This window comes from Nycticebus coucang, chromosome X (assembly GCF_027406575.1).
Source record: "Nycticebus coucang isolate mNycCou1 chromosome X, mNycCou1.pri, whole genome shotgun sequence".
NCBI classification, from domain to species: Eukaryota; Metazoa; Chordata; class Mammalia; order Primates; family Lorisidae; genus Nycticebus; species Nycticebus coucang.
In genome coordinates, this window is record NC_069804.1 from 17359174 (window position 1) to 17377799 (window position 18626).

General features: G+C 39.3%; 1 protein-coding gene across 1 annotated transcript in view; it reads left to right on the forward strand.

Annotated features, from left to right (window-relative positions):
- PPEF1 (protein phosphatase with EF-hand domain 1) overlaps positions 1–18626 on the forward strand; it is a 116606-nt gene that overhangs the window by 63781 nt on the left and 34199 nt on the right. The window contains exons 8-10 of the mRNA XM_053579777.1: positions 9204–9370; positions 12969–13005; positions 14312–14461. Coding sequence (XP_053435752.1) covers positions 9204–9370; positions 12969–13005; positions 14312–14461 — 354 coding nt within the window. The remainder of the gene's footprint in view (positions 1–9203; positions 9371–12968; positions 13006–14311; positions 14462–18626) is intronic.

An 18626-nucleotide genomic window follows, 5' to 3' on the forward strand; every position in this document is an offset into this window, starting at 1 on the left:
TAGAGTCAAGGTTCAGATGTTACTGTTTGATATGCCTTGGGTAAATGTCCAAATACACTGGGATAACTTCCCGATGTCTGCTGTAAAATGCTTCAGTAGGAAATAGGTGAGAAGATAGGGAAATGTCTTGTTTCTGTCTATTCAAGTTGATTAATGTGGTCTGCTTCCCCCCACCCCACCTCCTGCAGGTCATCTGAATGCTGTTCAGAGTTGTAGTTACTCTGGGTTTTCTGTATTTGTCAACTTAATCTCCATGTCTGAATATTAGCTACAAAAGGGTTCATCAGAACTGAGTAAAGGCTGAGTTATGGCATGAGCTTTGGCTTCTTTGGAAACTCATAGAAATCTCAGTAGCCAGAAGCCTAAATATCCTGGAGACTCATGTCCCAGGACACTAGTTCCTTTATCATCCTGTTTTTAGTACTTTTATTATTCTAAGACTAAAACAGATTTGCACCCTGACTATATAAAGTGATGTGACTAATCACAAACCAATAGGACAGATCTTACACATCCAAATAAGTATCTTTCCATTTGAAGTGGTTGCCTTGAGTGGCTTAACACTTAGAGGAGATCAGTATACATTCAAGATTCCTTTTACAAGCACTTGCACAGATTTTGGCATATTCTGTTGAACATGCTTCATTATCACAAATCTTAGACTTTTGAAGATGTGTGATTTTTTAAAAAGATTAAAACTCATTGGGTGTGAAGTGTGCTACATAAGGTAGATGGCCTAGCTGACCATTACTATTTTTGGCTTAAAATGAGTTTTAACTAAAGAAATTCATTATTTTTTGCTCGTAATTGAGGTGAAGTAAGACATAACAAAGAATTTACCTACAACAAAGTTCGGATTACCTGGAGATAAGAAATTTTAGTACAAGAAAAAAATCTGTCATCACAATGGAAAAGATGTTTATCATCCAAATATAATAAATATAATTTTAGACTGTTGAATGCTTTCCCCAAATTTTGAAATTAAGATTATGCTGGTTTCATAAAATTGATTGGAGAGATTTCCATCTTTTTCTGTTGTTTGGAATAATTAAATCCTTGGGTCTCAGAGTTAAACTTGGCTATATACTGCAATCACCCAAATGATTCTAATGTGCAGCCAAGGTTGTGAATCATGAGTTTAAATAAGATTAAAACTGTTTGCTCTTGAAAATTGAGATAGAGTTCCACCATAAAGCCAAATAGGGTCAATGCACTATTCAAGTTTTTTCCTTCTTTTGAATCAGTTTTGGTAATTTTTAATTTTAAAGAAAATCATCCTTTCTCCAGATTGTAAAAATACATTGCCATAGACATCAGTATGTAATTCTTTTATTTATTAATTAATTAATTTCTCTGTATCTTTGTCTTTTTCAAATTCTTTCATCTTATATATTTTTCTTTTTTTTTTTTTTAGCTTAATCCTCAATCAGGTTCATGGTGAGTTTATCAGTGTTACCTGTTCTTGGGGTCAGACATGGTGGCTCACCCCTATAATCCTAGCACTCTGGGAGGCTGAGGTGGGCAGATTGTTTGAGCTCAGGAGTTGGAGACCAGCCTGAGCCAAAGCAAGACCTCTATCTCTAAAAATATCTGGGTGTTGTGGTCGGTGCCTGTAGTCCCAGCGACTTGGGAGGCTGAGGCAAGAGAATCACTTGAGCTCAAGAATTTGAGATTACTGTGATCTTTGACACCACGGCACTCTATTGAAGGTGACAAAGTGAGACTGTCTCAAAAAAAAAAAAAAAAAAGGTTACCTTTTCTTTCAAAGAACCAGCCTTTAGGTTTATATATCTTTTCTTTTTTGTTTTCTATCTCCTTAATTTTAGCTTTTCTTTTTATTTGATTGGTTTTCCTGTCCTTTTTCTAATTTCCTAAGATAAATACACTTTTTATGCACTTTTTTAAAAATAATGAAGGCATTTAAGGCTACATATCTTTTCTAATTTTAGTTTTGACTGAGCCTTCTATTTAGTCGTAATTTTGCTTTTGATTTTCTCTTTGTTCCAATGCTTATTAATACTACAATTTTTAATTTCTAAGCATCTTAATTCAAGGAGCTAGAATTTTTTCTAATCACATTTTTATGAGAATGTATCCTATAAAATGCTTCTTATTTTGAATGTGTTAAGATTTCTTTGAAGCCGAGTGTAAGATTGATTCTCATAAAGGCTTCATGGACATACGAAAACTTAATTGTATAATTGACTCTTGAACAATGTGGGGATTAGGGACACCAACACCCCCATGCTGTCAAAAATCTATGTATAACTTTCGACTTCCCTAAAACTTAAGTACTAATAGCCTACTGCTCACTAGAAGCCTTACTGATAACACAAACAATCAATTAACATATTTTGTATGTTATACTCATTATATACCGTATTCTTACAATAAAGCAAGCTAGGGAAAAGAAAATGTTATAAAGAAAGCTATAAGAAAGAGAAAATATATTTACTAGTAATTAAGTGGAAGTGGATCATCATAAAGGTTGCATTCTTGTTGTTTTCATATTGAGTGGGCTGAGAAGGAGTAAGAGGAGGTATTGATCTTGTTGTCTTAGAAGTGGCAGAGACAGAAGAAAATTGACATATGAGTGGACCTGAGCAGTTCAAACTCATGTTGTTCAAGGTTCAACTATATTCTCTATTTGTAGTATACAAAGTTCTTCACATATCTCTCTATTAAATCAAGTTGATTGGTTGTGTATTCAATTTTTCCATATTTTTTCTATTATATATGTCTAAATATGTGTGTTATGTATTGCTGTGTAACAAATTACCCAAGTACTTAGTGGCTAAAACTATAAATATTTAGTATTTCAAAGTTTCTATGGGTCAGAAATTTAAATGCAACTTAGCTAGGTGATTCTGGTCCAGAGTCTCTCATGGGGTGGCAGTCAAACTGTTGGCTAGGACTTCAGTCATCTGAAAGATTGATTGGGGCTGGAGAACCCATTTCCAAGATGACTAACTCACACGGCTATCGAGGCACAGCATTTTAGTTCTTCACTGGCTTTGGCAAAACAGCCACCTGGGCTTCTCCACAAGGTTGCCTAAATATTATCATGACATAGCAGCTGGCTTTCCCTGAAGTGACTGACCTGAGAGAAAGTAGGCATTGTCTTTTCTGACTTAGTTTCTTTTTTTATTTTTTGGAGACAGAGTCTTACTTTGTCACCCTTGGTAGAGTACCATGGCGTCATAGCTCACAGCAACCTCAACCTCTTGGGCTCAAGAGATTCTCTTGCCTCAGCCTCCCAAGTAGCTGGGACTACAGGTGCCTGCCACAATGCCTGGCTATTTTTTTTTTTTTTTTTTTTTTTTAGAGACGAGCTCTCACTCTGGTTCAGGCTGGTCTTAAACCTGTGAGCTCAGGCAGTCCACTCCTCTCGGCCTCCTGAAGTGTTAGAATTACAGGCATGAGCCACTGCATCTGGCCTATGACTTAGTTTCTAAAGTTGCACATCATCACTTTTGCTTTTTTTCCTATTCATTAGAAGCAAGTCACTAAATTTAGTCTGCCCTCAAGGAGAATCAAATTAGACTTTACCTTTTAAAGGGAGTGTCAAGGAATTTATAGACATTATTTTTAAACCAATAATTAAATCAGAATAATGTGCTATGTATTTTTAAACAATTTCTTCTTGCACTTATAGTAGTTAAATATATGAAGCAAAACCTTGTTCTTTTTTTATTGACTACAGGTTCATGAATTGTGTCTTTTTCATAAAGTACATTTATTATGCCATAATAATTGTTTTGCGATCCTTTTTATTACTTTAATCTTAAATTCTACTTTGTCTAGTAGAATTTCCATTCTTACTTTCTCCTCTTATCTACTTTTTGTGATACGTATTTCTCACAAACAATATATACCTGTGTTTTGTGTTTTAATGTAGCTGGTGATCTTGGTATTTTAATGGGAGAATTTAACCCATTTACACTTAGTTTAACAACAAACATATTTGAAAAATTTTCCTTCTACTTTGCTTTCACTTTGTTTCATCCTTTTCCTTTTCTTTTTGCTATTTTGGTAGTTTTCTTTGTTGTTTTATTTAGAATTTTTAGTGTGCTTTTCCATTCACTAATGGTTACCTTCTCATTCCTGACATTTCTAATAAATAATGGGTATGTGTATTTCTCAAATACCTATAACTTCATTCTTTCACCATGTTCCTCTGTTTCTCCCAATAAAATAACTGTTTTCACACCTTCCATCTTCCCCATTCAGATAAGATTTGTTAGCACATTTTATTTTTCTCCTTTCACCTTTCTGGCAAATCCTAGCTATTGCTCATGCCATATTTTTACTTCTTGACTATTATTGGGTTTTCTTTAGTATGTCCCTTCTATTTGTAGAATCCTTGGTTGGTACTTAAATGCAAGTTCCATATTATCATATCGATTTATATTTAATTATACATTTATATTGCAAGGTTGCTGGTTCACCTTTGTATTCTTTCCTCTTGGTCTTCCCCTGGCTTGAGGACCTTTTATTGTTATTGCTGTTATTTAGTTAGAATATTTTCTTGAGTGTTTGTTTTCCTCTATGGGACATGTGGATGCTATCTTCTCCAAATACAAGCTCCTTGAATGCAGGAACTTTGTATTATTTACGTCTGTGTTCCTAGTATTCAAAACTGTTCCTGGTACATAGCAAGGAATCAATTACATGTTCACTATTTTTGTGGTATTAGATCACTACATAAACATACATGTCTTTCTTTTACCCTGAACATTTATGTTGTTGGTAATATTTAATCCCTTGCACATGTGCAAATACTTTTCTGTCAATCTGAGAAGTTAGTGTTTTGGCTGATATAGAATTCTTGGTTCATAGTCCTTTTTTCTCTTTAATTTGTAGATTTTATTCTACAATCTCTTTACCTTCCAACTACTGCAGATGAGAAGTCTGATGTTAGGCTTATTCTTTTTCCTTTGTTCTTTCTGTTGGGCCTCTTCTTACACTTTTTTTTTTTTTTTTTTTTTTGCTGTTTTTCGCAGGGGCTAGGTTTGAACCCACCACCTCTGACATATGGGGCTGGCGCCCTACTCCCTTGAGCCACAGGCACTGCCCTCTTCTTACACTTTTTTACCAGATAGTAGGAATTTCTCCATCCCCATCAATTGTACATAGAAGTCGTGAGCTCTTTTAATCTTCAGACTGAAGTTTCTTTTTAACCAGAGAAAATTCCCTCTCTTATTTTTGTAATTGTTGCCTCTCCTCCATCTGTTCCTTTTTCCTGAGTCTGGAATGCTTATTATTGGCATATTAGGTCTCTTGGCTCTGAATTCTAGTTTTTTACTTATTCTTCATCATTTCCATCATTTTGCTTTTTGCTCTGTATAAGAGACTTTTTCATCCACTTGCTCTTTCAGGTCAATAATTTATTTTCCCAACCATTCTTTTTTCTTTTTAGTTAGCTTTAATCCATTGACATTTTACATTTGAATAGCATATTCTTAATGCCAAGAATTGCTAACTTTTTCTTCTTTAGTTTCTTCTTATTATTAAAAAAAATAAAGTGGTACTCTTTTTTCTCCAGCAGTCCTGTTTCATTAGGGACCATCTGCTTTAGCAGATCTGATTGGTCTATCTCTCTCTGGTTGCGGTATCCTCTTAAGTACTAGCTTATTTCAATTTTCTATTTTCTGCTTAAGCTAGGTTAAGCCTTTCCATAGTTGGAGGCACAATAGTTTCTACTCCTGCATCAAGAGTGTGAAAGGAAGTCTCTGTGTTCTTAGATGCCCCTAAATGCAAGTGTTTCTGTTCTTTTAGCTTCAGGGATGTGGAAGAACTTTTCTTATACTTTTTCTATTAAGATTCAACATTTCATCTCCCCCCTTAATCAAGCGTCCATAGGTCCTTCTCAGACCTAGTTCTTCCATGTTCTCACCCCAGGGCTTTCTCCTGTTGTTCCTCTAGCCCTCTTCAGGCCTGGACATCCCAAAAGAGTCTGTAGCCTTTTGGCATCCCTCAAGTTCCTCCAGCTTGCTCATCCCAGCCAGCTGAAGCTGGGGGAGGAAGAGTATCAAAGAATTCTTCTTCTTTTCTTTAAGTTTTGATGAGCAATAGCCTATATTTTTGCAAGTGTTTCACACTATCTAAGCCCAATGTGAATAAAGTTATGTGAATTAATATATAAGAAAATGTTAATATATAAGAAAAGAATATTGAAATCTTAGAAATAATGTGGAGGTCATAATAAAATGAATCTCTTGTTTCATATGATGCTTTACAGTTTTATGTAATTTTACATACATACTCTCACTTGAATAGTCCTGTGTGGTATTATCCCCATTTTACAGATCAGAAAACTATAGCTCATAGGGGTTAAATAATTTGCCCAAAGACATCTGGGTAAAAGTGGAGCTGGGCTAGAGTATTAGTCTTATTACATTATGTTACTGCTTATTTGTTTGCTTGCTATCAGTTGCCTTCAGAATATTTTATATTACATAAATGATTTCTAGAATCCCTAAGTTATATGTTGTAACCTGTATTATATTTTATAACTATTTCTACTATACTGGTATGAACAACTTAAAATATATATAAACGAAAGGTTCTGGACCCAAGGAAGAAAGATTATTCTAAGGCATGAAACAAAGGAAAACAGAATCCCCATTTTGTAGAAATAATGTGGTCTTTATTTCCATCTGGATGCAGGTGGGGTGAAATCAAGAAAGGAATTCCACACGTGGGTTATGGTGGATGAGGATTTAAAAGGTCAGGATGCTTAGCCTGGTATTGTGGCAGACGTCTGTAGTCCCAGCTACTTGGGAGGCTGAGGCAAGAGAATGGCTTAAGCCCAAGAGTTTGAGGTTGCTGGGAGCTGTGACTCCACAGCACTCTACTGAAGGTGACATAATGAGACTCTATTTCAAAAAAAAAAATTGTCAGGGTGTCCAGCAATTGGCAGCATTCTTATTTCCCGGGAGGAAATAAGTCTGACCGGGAAGAAATTTCCTGGGAGGAAATAAGTCTAAACATGAGTCTGACCCTTCCTGGGCGGATCATGAACCTGACCCTGCCTGGGCAGGGTAATTCTATTTGGGCAGGTACACCTGATTCTATCGATAAATAGTAGGAAGATGAGTATAAAGTAATAAGATTTTCTTAATAATTTGAAATATAATGAAAAAGGAATTTGGAAATACCTTGAAAAAGACTAATATAAGCAGAGTATGTATATTATTTCATGAAGATAACTTTTTGAAGGAGAACATGTATTTTTTTAATTTATTTTTATTGTTAAATCATAGCTGTGTACATTAGTGCAATCAAGGGGTACAATGTGCTGGTTTCATATACAATCTGAAATATTCTCATCAAACTGTTCAATGTAGCCTTCATGGCATTTTCTTAGTTACTGTATGTAGACATTTGTATTCTGCATTTAGTAGGTTTTGCCTGTACCCATTCTAAGATGCACCGTAGGTGTGGCCCCACTCATTACCCTCCCTCCACCATGACCTCCCCCCTCCCTTCCCCCATGGAATATTATGCAGCCTTAAAGAAAGATGGAGACTTTACCTCTTTCATGTTTACATGGATGGAGCTGGAACATATTCTTCTTAGCAAAGTATCTCAAGAATGGAAGAAAAAGTATCCAATGTACTCAGCTCTACTATTAAGCTAAATTATAGCTTTCACATGAAGGCTACAACCCAACTATAGCACAAGACTACGGGGAAAGGGCCAAGGAGAACATGTATTTTGAATAATGAGTACTTAAATTTTTCTTTTTGGGATGTGTGTGTGTGTTTTTTTTTTTTTTGGAGGCAGAGTTTTACTTTGTTGCCTTCAGTAGAGTGCTATGGCATCATAGCTCACAGCAACCTTAAACTCTTGGGCTCAAGTGATTCTCTTGCCTCAGCCTCCCAAGTAGCTGGGCCTAAAAGTGCTGGCCACAACGCCCAGCTACTTTTAGAGACACGGTCTTGCTCTGGCTCAAGCTGGTCTCAAACTCCTGAGCTCAGGTAATCCACCCACCTCAGCCTCCCAGAGTGCTTGGATTACAGGCCTGAGCCACCATGCTTGGCCTTGGGATGTGTTTTTAAAACATTTGGATTTGGCCAAATGTGGTGGCTTGTGTAATCCCAGTGCTTTGGGAGACTGAGGCAGGAAGACTGCTTGAGGTCAGGAGTTTGAGACCAGCCTGGGCAATATAGCAAGGCCTCATCTTTACAAAAATTAAAAAATAATTAACCAGCATTGTGGTGCATACCTATAGTTCAGGTGCTTGAGAGGCTGAGGTGGGAGGATCACCTGAGCCCAGGAGCTCAAGGTTGCAGTGAGCTGTGATCATGCCACTGTACTCCAGCCTAAGTGACAAAGCAAGATTCCATCTCTAAAAAATAAATTTTAAAAATTGGATTTGTCTTACAGTCCAATAGAAGTCATGCAATAGGGAAATCAGGCGTGACATTGAGAAAATGTAACCATGTTACATTTGTTTTGTCTTAAAGTCTTGTAATATAGGACTAAACAAATTAAAAGCTATTATAAAGACCAGACTTTTGTCCTGATCTCATCTCCTTTTTGTGCTAACACTGTATTTAAAAGCATTGTCTCATACTCAAGGGTGATATTAAAAATATTTAACAAGTAATCTGGCCTGGTCAGTGATCACACAGAGTACATGCCAGCTATACACACCTGGTGTTGCATCAGTGCATGCTGGCGGTGTATCAGGCCTGAACACAGTCACAGGGCATAGCACTGCCTACGTACTTTCATATCCATTCTCTCAAGTTATACGAATTGAGGAGGGTTATAATGTCATCCCTTTTTTGCAAATTGAGGAAATTGCGGCCATGAGAAGTTCAGCATAGGGCCCCTTAGGATAAATGATTTCTGGCTTTTTGTTTAGTGTTGTTCCTTGGGTAGAAGTTTGATAGGACAAATATCAGCTCCTTTCAGAGAGAACTCAGAATAGGTAGTGAGTAGAATGAACAACCCCCATGGAAGATTCCCCCTGGAATATTCCTTTCCCAAGCTAATTCTTCACTTCTAGAAGAAGTGAAGAAGCCTGCCCTGGAAGAGTGAAACTGGCTCAAGCAAGTCGGCAGATTTTTCCCAGTGGAAGAATTTAACTCAACCTCTTCTCTTCATATTCACAGGGACATTATGTGCATTATGTACATTATGTCAAAAGGACATTCTTTTCATTGCTTGTTTTTCCCTCTCTCCTTCCACAGAACGGTCTCCCCTCAGAGAACAACCCATACATTTTTAATGGTGATTTCGTAGATAGAGGAAAAAATTCCATGGAGATCCTAATGATCCTGTTGGTGAGTTTTCTCGTCTACCCCAATGACCTGCACTTGAACAGAGGGAACCATGAAGATTTTATGATGAATCTGAGGTAATCTAGACCTTTAGATTTCTTCTTTTATTTCCTACTCGAGTAAATGCCAACACATTTAGTTCCTAGTAGAAAGTTAGAGGGAGAGGTAGAGAAGGTGAGATGGGGGGAATCTCAAGGAAGGCCTCACTGCTTACCCCTATTCACCACCCTCAATCTTCTCCTGAGTATTAGTTGCTCTGAAGCTTCCTTCCCATTTTCTGATTCTGTTCTTCCTTTTTCCTTCTATTATGTTCTTTCTTTTGCTCCATGCCCATCCTTCACAGGCCAAATTGTGTGATGGGTAGTTGTGTTAGGCCAGGTTTGGAGATGTAGTAGGTTCTGTGAACAGATTTGGATGGAATCGTTCTGTTGTTGCTCTTGCTTTGCTTCAGATGTTGTCTCAGAAACTAGTACCATGATTTTCACTGATGTGTGTTTTTTATGACATGGTAATTGCTTCTGGCATAGTTGTTCATAAACGTATTTGAGAATAGCTGTAACATAGCATTTCACCTATCTGACTCACTGGAAATTTGAGAAATGAAGCTTGGTGAGATGGTTTAAGAATTTTTGCTGAAAGGCTCAGTAGGTGACAAATGTTCCCTTTTCCCTTCTTTCTTCTTCTTTTTCTTTTACTTCTTAAAATCTCTCATTTTATGGAAAATAGAAATCAGTTTGCTCTAGGGCACTAAGATGTTATTAAGAAAATCATGTTTTTGGTCCTGGGCTTTTGGATGCCTTCATCAAAGCTTGACAACTGATTAGATTTATCTTTGGGGCAGTTTTGGCACCTGGCCTGAATACAGAATTTCAATTCTGATTCTCAAGATGTAGAAACAGGGCTGGGCATGGTGGCTCACGCCTGTAATCCTAGAATATTTATATATGTAATCCTTTATATTTGTAATCCTATATATTTATATATCCGGGCACTGTGGTGGGTGCCTGTAGTCCCAGCTACTCCAGAGGCTGAGGCAAGAGAATTGCTTGAGCCCAGGAGTTTGAGGTTGCTGTGAGCTGTGATGCTACAGCACTCTACAGAGGGCAACAAAGTGAGACACTGTCTCAAAAAAAGAGATGAGGAAGCAAATGCCAAGACTATAAAGGACAAAAGAAAAAAATCCCAGGACTATTATCAGAGGCTCACATATATCATATAACTCAATACTTTATTTGGGCATGCCATTTATCCTTTCATTTATTCAGTTAGCCGTTCATATTTATCTATTGCCTATAATGATTAAAGAGACATGGCTCCTGTCTTCACAGTTGACATCTAGCAGAGAAGACATACGTTCAGCAGGTTTTTCAAGTGTGATGAGTGTGAACGGGGGGAATCCAACCTGGTCTGAGGGATGGTAGAAGTTCCTCCCATAGGGTGGTGCCTGTGGCTCAGTTGGTAAGGCGCCAGCCCCATGTACCGAGGGTGGCGGGTTCAAACCCGAGCCCCGGCTGAACTGCAACCAAAAATAGCTGGGCGTTGTGGTGGGCACCTGTAGTCCCAGCTACTCGGGAGGCTGAGGCAAGAGAATCGCTTAAGCCCAGGAGTTGGAGGTTGCTGTGAGTTGTGTGATGCCATGGCACTCTACCGAGGGCCATAAAGTGAGACTCTGTCTCTCCAAAAAAAAAAGAAGTTCCTCCCATAAAAGTATGGTGCTAGTCTGACTCCTAATGGATGAATTGGGCCATCAAGAGAGAGCCATTGCAGGGGGATGGGAAACAGTGTTCCAAAGTGAGGGGACAACTTATGCAGACCTTAAGATAAGGTTTTTTACACATGAAAGAAGTTCAGGAGGCCATAGACTGAGGGACAGGATGTTGTCCTGTCTTGTAAGGACAACAGAATATCATTAAAGAATACCAAACAGTTTGTGTTTTAAAATGTAGGAGGTGGGGCGGTGCCTGTGGCGCAGTGGGTAGGGTGCTGGCCCCATATACCGAAAGTGGTGGGTTCAAACCTGGCCCCAGCCAAACTGCAACAAAAAATAGCTGGGCATTGTGGTGGGCGCCTGTAGTCCCAGCTACTCAGGAGGCTGAGGCAAGAAAATCGCCTAAGCCCAAGAGTTGGAAGTTGCTGTGAACTGTGACACCACAGCACTCTACCAAGGGTGATAAAGTAAGACTCTGTCTCTAAAAATAATAATAATAATAATAATGATAATGATAAAAATAAAATAAAATAAAATGTAGGAGGTCAGTTAGGAAGTAGCAGAAGAGATAGATAATGGGTTCTCACTTAGACTAGGGTGGTGGCATTGGAGATGCACAGAAATAGATTCGAGAGCACTTTAGGCAATGATGATTTAAGGCTTGGAAACTTGATATGGGGGTATCAAAAGAGGAGGGAACCAAGGATGACTTCTAGGTTCCTTGTTTGAGTTTGTGGGTACAGCAGCATCATTCACTGATATAGGGAACATAGAAAGATGAGTGGTTGGGGTGAGGGAGAATGACGAATTCAGTTTGAGGTAAGCTGCTTTCAGGTGTTGTGGAGTAGCTAGTTGACTATGCACGTCCGGAGATCAGAAATGAAGTGTGCCCTAGAACATGGTCCTACAGTGTTAACACTAGGTAATAACCGAAGCCCTGAGGAGGGATGAGATTGCTAAGGGAGACCATGAAGGGAGAAGAGGGTCTTGGACAGAATCTGAAGGAACTCCAACGTTTAAGCCTAGGTAGGCAGAACTGGCAAAGGAGATGGAGAATAGCCGGAAAGGCAGTGCAAAAGCAAGAAAGTTTACTGTCACAGAATCCAAGAGAAGAAAGCATTTTCAGAAGGATGGTAAAATCAACTGTATTTAGTATATTATAGTGAGGGTGAGAAAGGTGAGGACTGCAAGGTGTCCATTGGATTTAGCAACATGGATACCTTTGGTGAATACAGGATGGAATTCATCTCAGAAAACATAATATTACACTGTAGAAGCCGGACATGACGCGATTTTTGGAGTGAGTGTGCTGTGTGTACTTCATAGTGTTGGGTATTAAGGGTATATACTATTATCCTAAATCAAGGAAAAGTAATTGAAAAACATTTCCATCATCAAATCTCCCTTACCAGCTACTATTCAGGCATTAAAATTCCTGACATTTTCTATAATACTAAAACCCTCTATATCATTACATGACCTGTATCAGCAAGAGCATGAAGAACCAACTTGTTATCTTCTAGGGGTTTCTTTATCTTTTTTCAGCCTTTCCTTCTTTCTAATCATTTAGTATAAGATACAGGATGTCTGAGAAATTCTATCTAAATGAAAAACCTCCCACAAAGCTTCCCACAGTTACCACAGCACATTTCTCTGAACACGCGCAGCATTTACCCAACCTATTACACATTTATTAAATTGTCTTGTAATTGTTTCGTGAAAATCTATCTTCTTTCCCCAACTCTACTGTAAGCTCCTTGAAGGTAGGGATGATGCTATTGGTTGTTTTTGTTCTTCTCATTCCTGTCTAGCAAAGACTTGAGTAAGTAATAGTTTCAACTGAAGTCTAGTTTTTGAGTTTTTGGTACTCACAATAGCGAGATGTCAAGGGCTCCCCTTTTTACATGACTCATGTAAGTAGGAGTTATTAACAATAATTAAACAGTTTAAATCTCATTTTTTTTCAGGTATGGCTTCACGAAAGAAATTTTGCATAAGTATAAGGTAAGATACATACTTTTTTTAGCATTCATTTTGCTATGTATACATAGAAGTAAAAAAAGAGTCAATGAAGATTAAACTAATGCTTTAGGAAAGGTAACTGTCAATTAGTCGGAATCCAAGCCAATAAAATAAAAACACAGCAGGACACTCTGGCTATAGTAGACTTATATTTTTTATCAGGCATTTTCATTGTGACTTCTGTGTAAGTTTTAGTGGATATACAAACATACTCCATTGCTTTAAAGGTACCTGGGTTTTGTATGGTATGACACACAGACACAGAAATGACTGTCATGAAGGAAAAGTTTTCTTTTCTTTTTCTTTTCAGTTTTTGGCCGGGGCCGGGTTTGAACCTGCCACCTCTGGTATATGGGGCCGGCGTCCTACTCCTTTGAGCCACAGGTGCCGCCCCCCCCCAACTCCTTTTTTTTTTTGAGAGAGTCTCACTATGTCACCCTCGGTAGAGTGCTGTGGCATCACAGCTCACAGCAACCTCAAACTCTTGGGCTTAAGCAAATCTCTTGCCTCAGCCTCCCAAGTAGCTGGGACTACAGGCGCCCACCACAACGCCCAGCTATTTTTTGGTCGCAGTTGTCGTTGTTTAGCAGGCCCAGGCTGGGTTCGAACCTGCCAGCTTTGGTGTATATGGCTGGCACCCTACCCACTGAGTACAGGCGCTGAGCCTGAAGGAAAAGTTTTCTATTCACAGTTCCTTAGAAATAGAGGACACTGCATGCCACACTGGGAGGAGCTCTTAGGGAAGTATCAGAGCTGGTCAGAAGACTCAGGGATGAGGGGAAATCAAGGGCAAGAGCTTTAATTGTGGTTTTCGTGGGAGGGAAAGAGTGAGGCACTTCAGTGAAATTGGGGTTAGGATTGATTAGCAGGAATAATTTTGACCTGCTCTGGAACACAAGGATTGCCCCTAGTTGTCTGGAACCTGGCCCTGGGTGATTAGAGCAGAGGAATAGTGGCCCTGAGTGTGAGAGCTCTTAAAGGAGGTGGTTGGAGGTTGGGTTCTGGATTGGTTGGTTTGCATATGTGAAGGGCAGTCATTCGTTGTCTCTAGGAATTAGCTATCCCTGGGAGGGGCAGTCTTTCCTCCAAAGCCAGCAATGCCCCAAGATGTCATAGTATCAAAAACATGGAATAAAAGAACATAATTTATGCATGCTAGTTGATTAGTGGCTCCTTGATGACTTCCTTTGAGTGGCATGAAAATTGTTATTTTTTTGTCCATACATGGGGCTATTCAATAAAGTGAACCTGTAAGAAAAATAAAACTTACTCAAGTTCTTTCTTACAGCTACATGGAAAAAAAATCTTACAAATCTTGGAGGAACTCTATACCTGGCTTCCGATTGGTACGATCATTGACAATGAAGTCCTGGTCACACATGGTGGGATATCAGAGTCCACAGACTTGAATTTACTCCATCGTGTAGAAAGAAACAAAGTAAGAAGTAATGTTGACATGAATCTTATCTCAGTTTACAAGGAAATGTATACCTCTTTTCATTTGTAATTGAATCGATTTATGTTTTAGTGGTTGCTGTAACTCTGAAAAGATTAGTACAAATTTTAAGAAAATCTATTTGTTGAGGGTTGGGGGGTCCCAGTTCCCCAAACCCAAGTGACCTGGTTCGATTACTCAGCTAAACTAGAAAGTTCAACTGAGGCACAGCGGTAATCAAAAACAAAAGTGGGTGGAAACTGAAAATAAAACTGGAGCAGCACAGATGATGTGGATAGAAAGCAAAAGTAACCACAAGTTTCAGGGTAATAAAGAGAGATTTGATTCAGGAAGAACAAAGAGAAAGTTTAGAGCACTTCCAAAGAGAGTTGGAAAAAAGGTAAGAGAGAGATGGAGATGCAAAGGCCTGCAACAGTATAAATACTCTGTGTTTGAAATTAGCTGCAAGTATTTCCTTGGTCTCTCTGCACCTCCAAGCTGTATTGCCCTTTTGTATTGGTCATTGATTGTCTCTTTCTATTGGTCATTGGTCACCTACGTTATTTCACACTCACATTCTTATGGGCCTTCCAGACTTCCTGGTTCAGCAGGCCAGGTTTTCCTCCTCCTCCTGAAGCCCCTTTCTTAGTGTTCCTTCTCACTATGATTGCATGATAAAAAAAACTATATGGGTAATTTCTGTATATTGAAAATATTTTATTTAATTCATGTTGAAAGTGGAAAAATGAGAAAACATTAACATTTCATATGCAGTAGTTACTGAAAGTGAACAATCTTGATTTTTAAAAATTCAAATCTCAATTAACTCATTTATATTGCAGTAAAATATATATACCATAAAATTGACCACTGAGGCCTGATGGCTCATGCCTGTAATCCTAGCACTCTGGGAGGCCGAGGCAGATGGATTGCTTGAGCTCACGAGTTCAAGACCAGCCTGAGCAAGAACAAGGCCCCATCTCTACTAAAAAAATGAAAAACTGAGCAAGAGGATCTCTTGAGCCCAAGAGTTTGAGGTTGCTGTGAGCTATTATACCATAGCACTGTACCAAGGGTGACAAAGTGAGACACTGTCTTGGCTGACCATTGATAACCATTTTTAAGTATGTAGTTTAGTGGTCTTAAGTATATTCACATTATTGTACACCTATCACCTCTATCACCACCATCCATCTCCAGAACTTTTCAGTCTTCTTAAACTAAAATTCCTTACCCATTGAATGCTAACTCCCCATTCTTCCTTCCCCTCTAGCCTCTAGCAACCACCTTTCTACTTTCTGTCCCTATGAATTAGACTACTCTAGTTACCTTATATAGGTGGAACCCATATGGCAGTTTATTTCTGAATTGATATGCTTTCCCTTATATTTCAAGTGGTTCGGGATAATTTTTTTTTTTTGAGACAGAGCCTCAAGCTGTTGCCCTGGGTAGAGTGCTGTAGCATCACAGCTCACAGCAACCTCCAACTCCTGGGCTCAAGCCATTCTCCTGCCTCTGCCTCCCAAGTAGCTGGGACTACAGGCACCCACCACAACGCCCGGCTATTTTTTGGTTCCAGCCGTCATTGTTGTTTGGTGGGCCAGGGCTGGATTCGAACCCACCAGCTCAGGTGTATGTGGCTGGCGCCTTAGCCACTTGAGCCACAAGCGCTGAGCCAGTTTGGAATAATTTTTTAAAGTATTTTAACCCTACATAATTGTATTAGATACAAATAAAAGCAGAGTAGAAGTCTTTGTAAAACCTCTGAGGGAAGTGTCCATGTGGTGCCTATAAAGATTCCTCACCTAGTAAAGGGCTGCTTGGGCGGGCCTTAGAATTCTAGTTCTCTAGAATTATCTTTCTTCTCTATCTGAGCCAAGGCAAAGCCCCCAGGCTAAAGATGTAAGGGGTTTTCATGTTGGCGTGAGAACCAATAGCAGCTGTGGAGCCAGATAATGATATACAGTGCTAGTGGGAAACCTGGATTGTTAGCCCCTCAGGACTGATAATTAACTTGTAACCAATCTGGGCAGGTGAAGTCGAAAGCTGGAATTTAATCTGATAGAGACATAAATGTGACCCCTTGTTGCACCTTGAGTTTTCAGAGTCATTATACTTTTGTGCACATACGAATGATAATATTGGTGGTAATGTCCTCTCATTCTTTTTGAGACACAGTCTGACTCTGTTACCCTGATAGAGTGATATGGCATCATAGCTCAGAGCAGCCTCAAACTCTTGGGCTTGAGCAATCCTCTTGCCTCAGCCTCCTGGGTAGCTAGGACTATAGGCTCCTGCCACTATGCCCAGCTAGTTTTTCTATTTTTTAGTAGAGATAGGATCTCACTCTTGCTCAGGTTGGTCTCCAACTCCTGCGCTCAAGGGATCCTCCTGCCTTGGCCTCCCAGAGTGCTAGGATTATAGGGGTGAGCCATGGTGTCTGGCGTTCTCATCCTTTTAATTTCCACTTAAATATAACCTCCAGACGAGATCAGGTCCCCCTTTACATGCTGTCAAGCCCCTTGTACATGTCCTTCATAATAATTACCAAAATTTTTTTTTTTTTTTTTTTAGAGACAGAGTCTCACTGTACCGCCCTTGGTAGAGTGCTGTGGCGTCACACGGCTCACAGCAACCTCTAACTCTTGGGCTTATGCGATTCTCTTGCCTCAGCCTCCCGAGTAGCTGGGACTACAGGCGCCCGCCACAACGCCCGGCTATTATTTTTGTTGTTGTTGTTGTTGCAGTTTGGCCGGGGCCAGGTTTGAACCCGCCACCCTCGGCATATGGGGCCGGCGCCCTACTCACTGAGCCACAGGCGCCGCCCAATAATTACCAAAATTAAATAAGGAATTATGGCACTGTTTACTGTCTTCCTCTGCTTCTCTAATTCACTGATAAAACCCCAGCACCTGACATGTACTAAGTAATTAATATTTGTTGACTATCTCCTAAGAGATTTAAGAGAAAAGTAGGACAGACGTAAGACAAAACTGGACAGAAACTTTTTTACCACCCATTTCCTGATTCTATAGTGATTTTACATAGCTCCCTCCCCCACTTCACCGATAACCTACACTTCCTGGTTTGCCACTGTTATCCAGGTGTAATTGCTAATAGTGCTTCCTTTTGCGCTCAAATATATCCCAGTTGCAGTTAAGTTTAAGTCACCTTTTTCATGATATCAGTGAATCCTCAAGCCAATAAGATATTTTGATCAAAATGAGATAGTATTAGCATAACAAGTAGATACAGTTCTAGCCAAGAACAAAGGAACATGTTTTTGTCAGTCAAATATTGGCCAGCATGTGGCATGGAGGCTGCAGGCCACCACCACCATGCACCCTGTGACCACAGTGCTAATTAGTCATGGCAGCCACTACCAATTGATTACATTGAAAACTTTTGCTTTCTTGAGGTTAGCCTGAGCAGGCAGCCCTAGTTAGGGCATTGTAGATACTGGGAACATGTCTCTGGAATAGCCCTTTATAGCTCTGTGGAGACCCTAAATTGAGAGCTACCTTGACATCGGAAAGACTTCGAGGCTCTGACATTAGACAGATTTAGGTCTAGGTTTACATCCTGTCTGAACCACTTCCTGGCTGGGTGACTGGACAAGGTACTAAAGTTTTCCAATCTGCAGTTTCCATATCTATAAATTGAAGATAAAAATACCTACTATATCAGATTGTTGAGAATATTAAGTATAATTACTTTGGTGAAGAAATGGCATATAGTAAATACTAAACATATAGCTCTCTTTTCTTTTTCTCTGATACTTGGATCTGAGGTTTGAATTTCAGTCACTAAGACAGACGCTGGGGAGTTTAGGGGCTAGCAGTTTTCCCAGGATACCTCAAATTTCACGCCTTTCGGGGATCACGGTTGAGCCTGCTCGTAAAACTGATTTTAAAGATGTGAACTTTGACTTGTATATTGTTTGCATCTTCTACTCATCATAGAGTTAGGTAGAACTAGCAGCACATACTTGTATGAAATATGATTGAACTGTAGTGAACATGGTAGGTTCACACCTTTGGTTCTCATCTTATCAGATGAGCTACAAAAGTAGCTTTTCAGGTCCAATTGTATAACCCCTACTTTCCCATCCCATAGGATGGGAAAAGGTACAGGTCCTTTTCCCAACTGCAACTCCTCAGGGTACAGG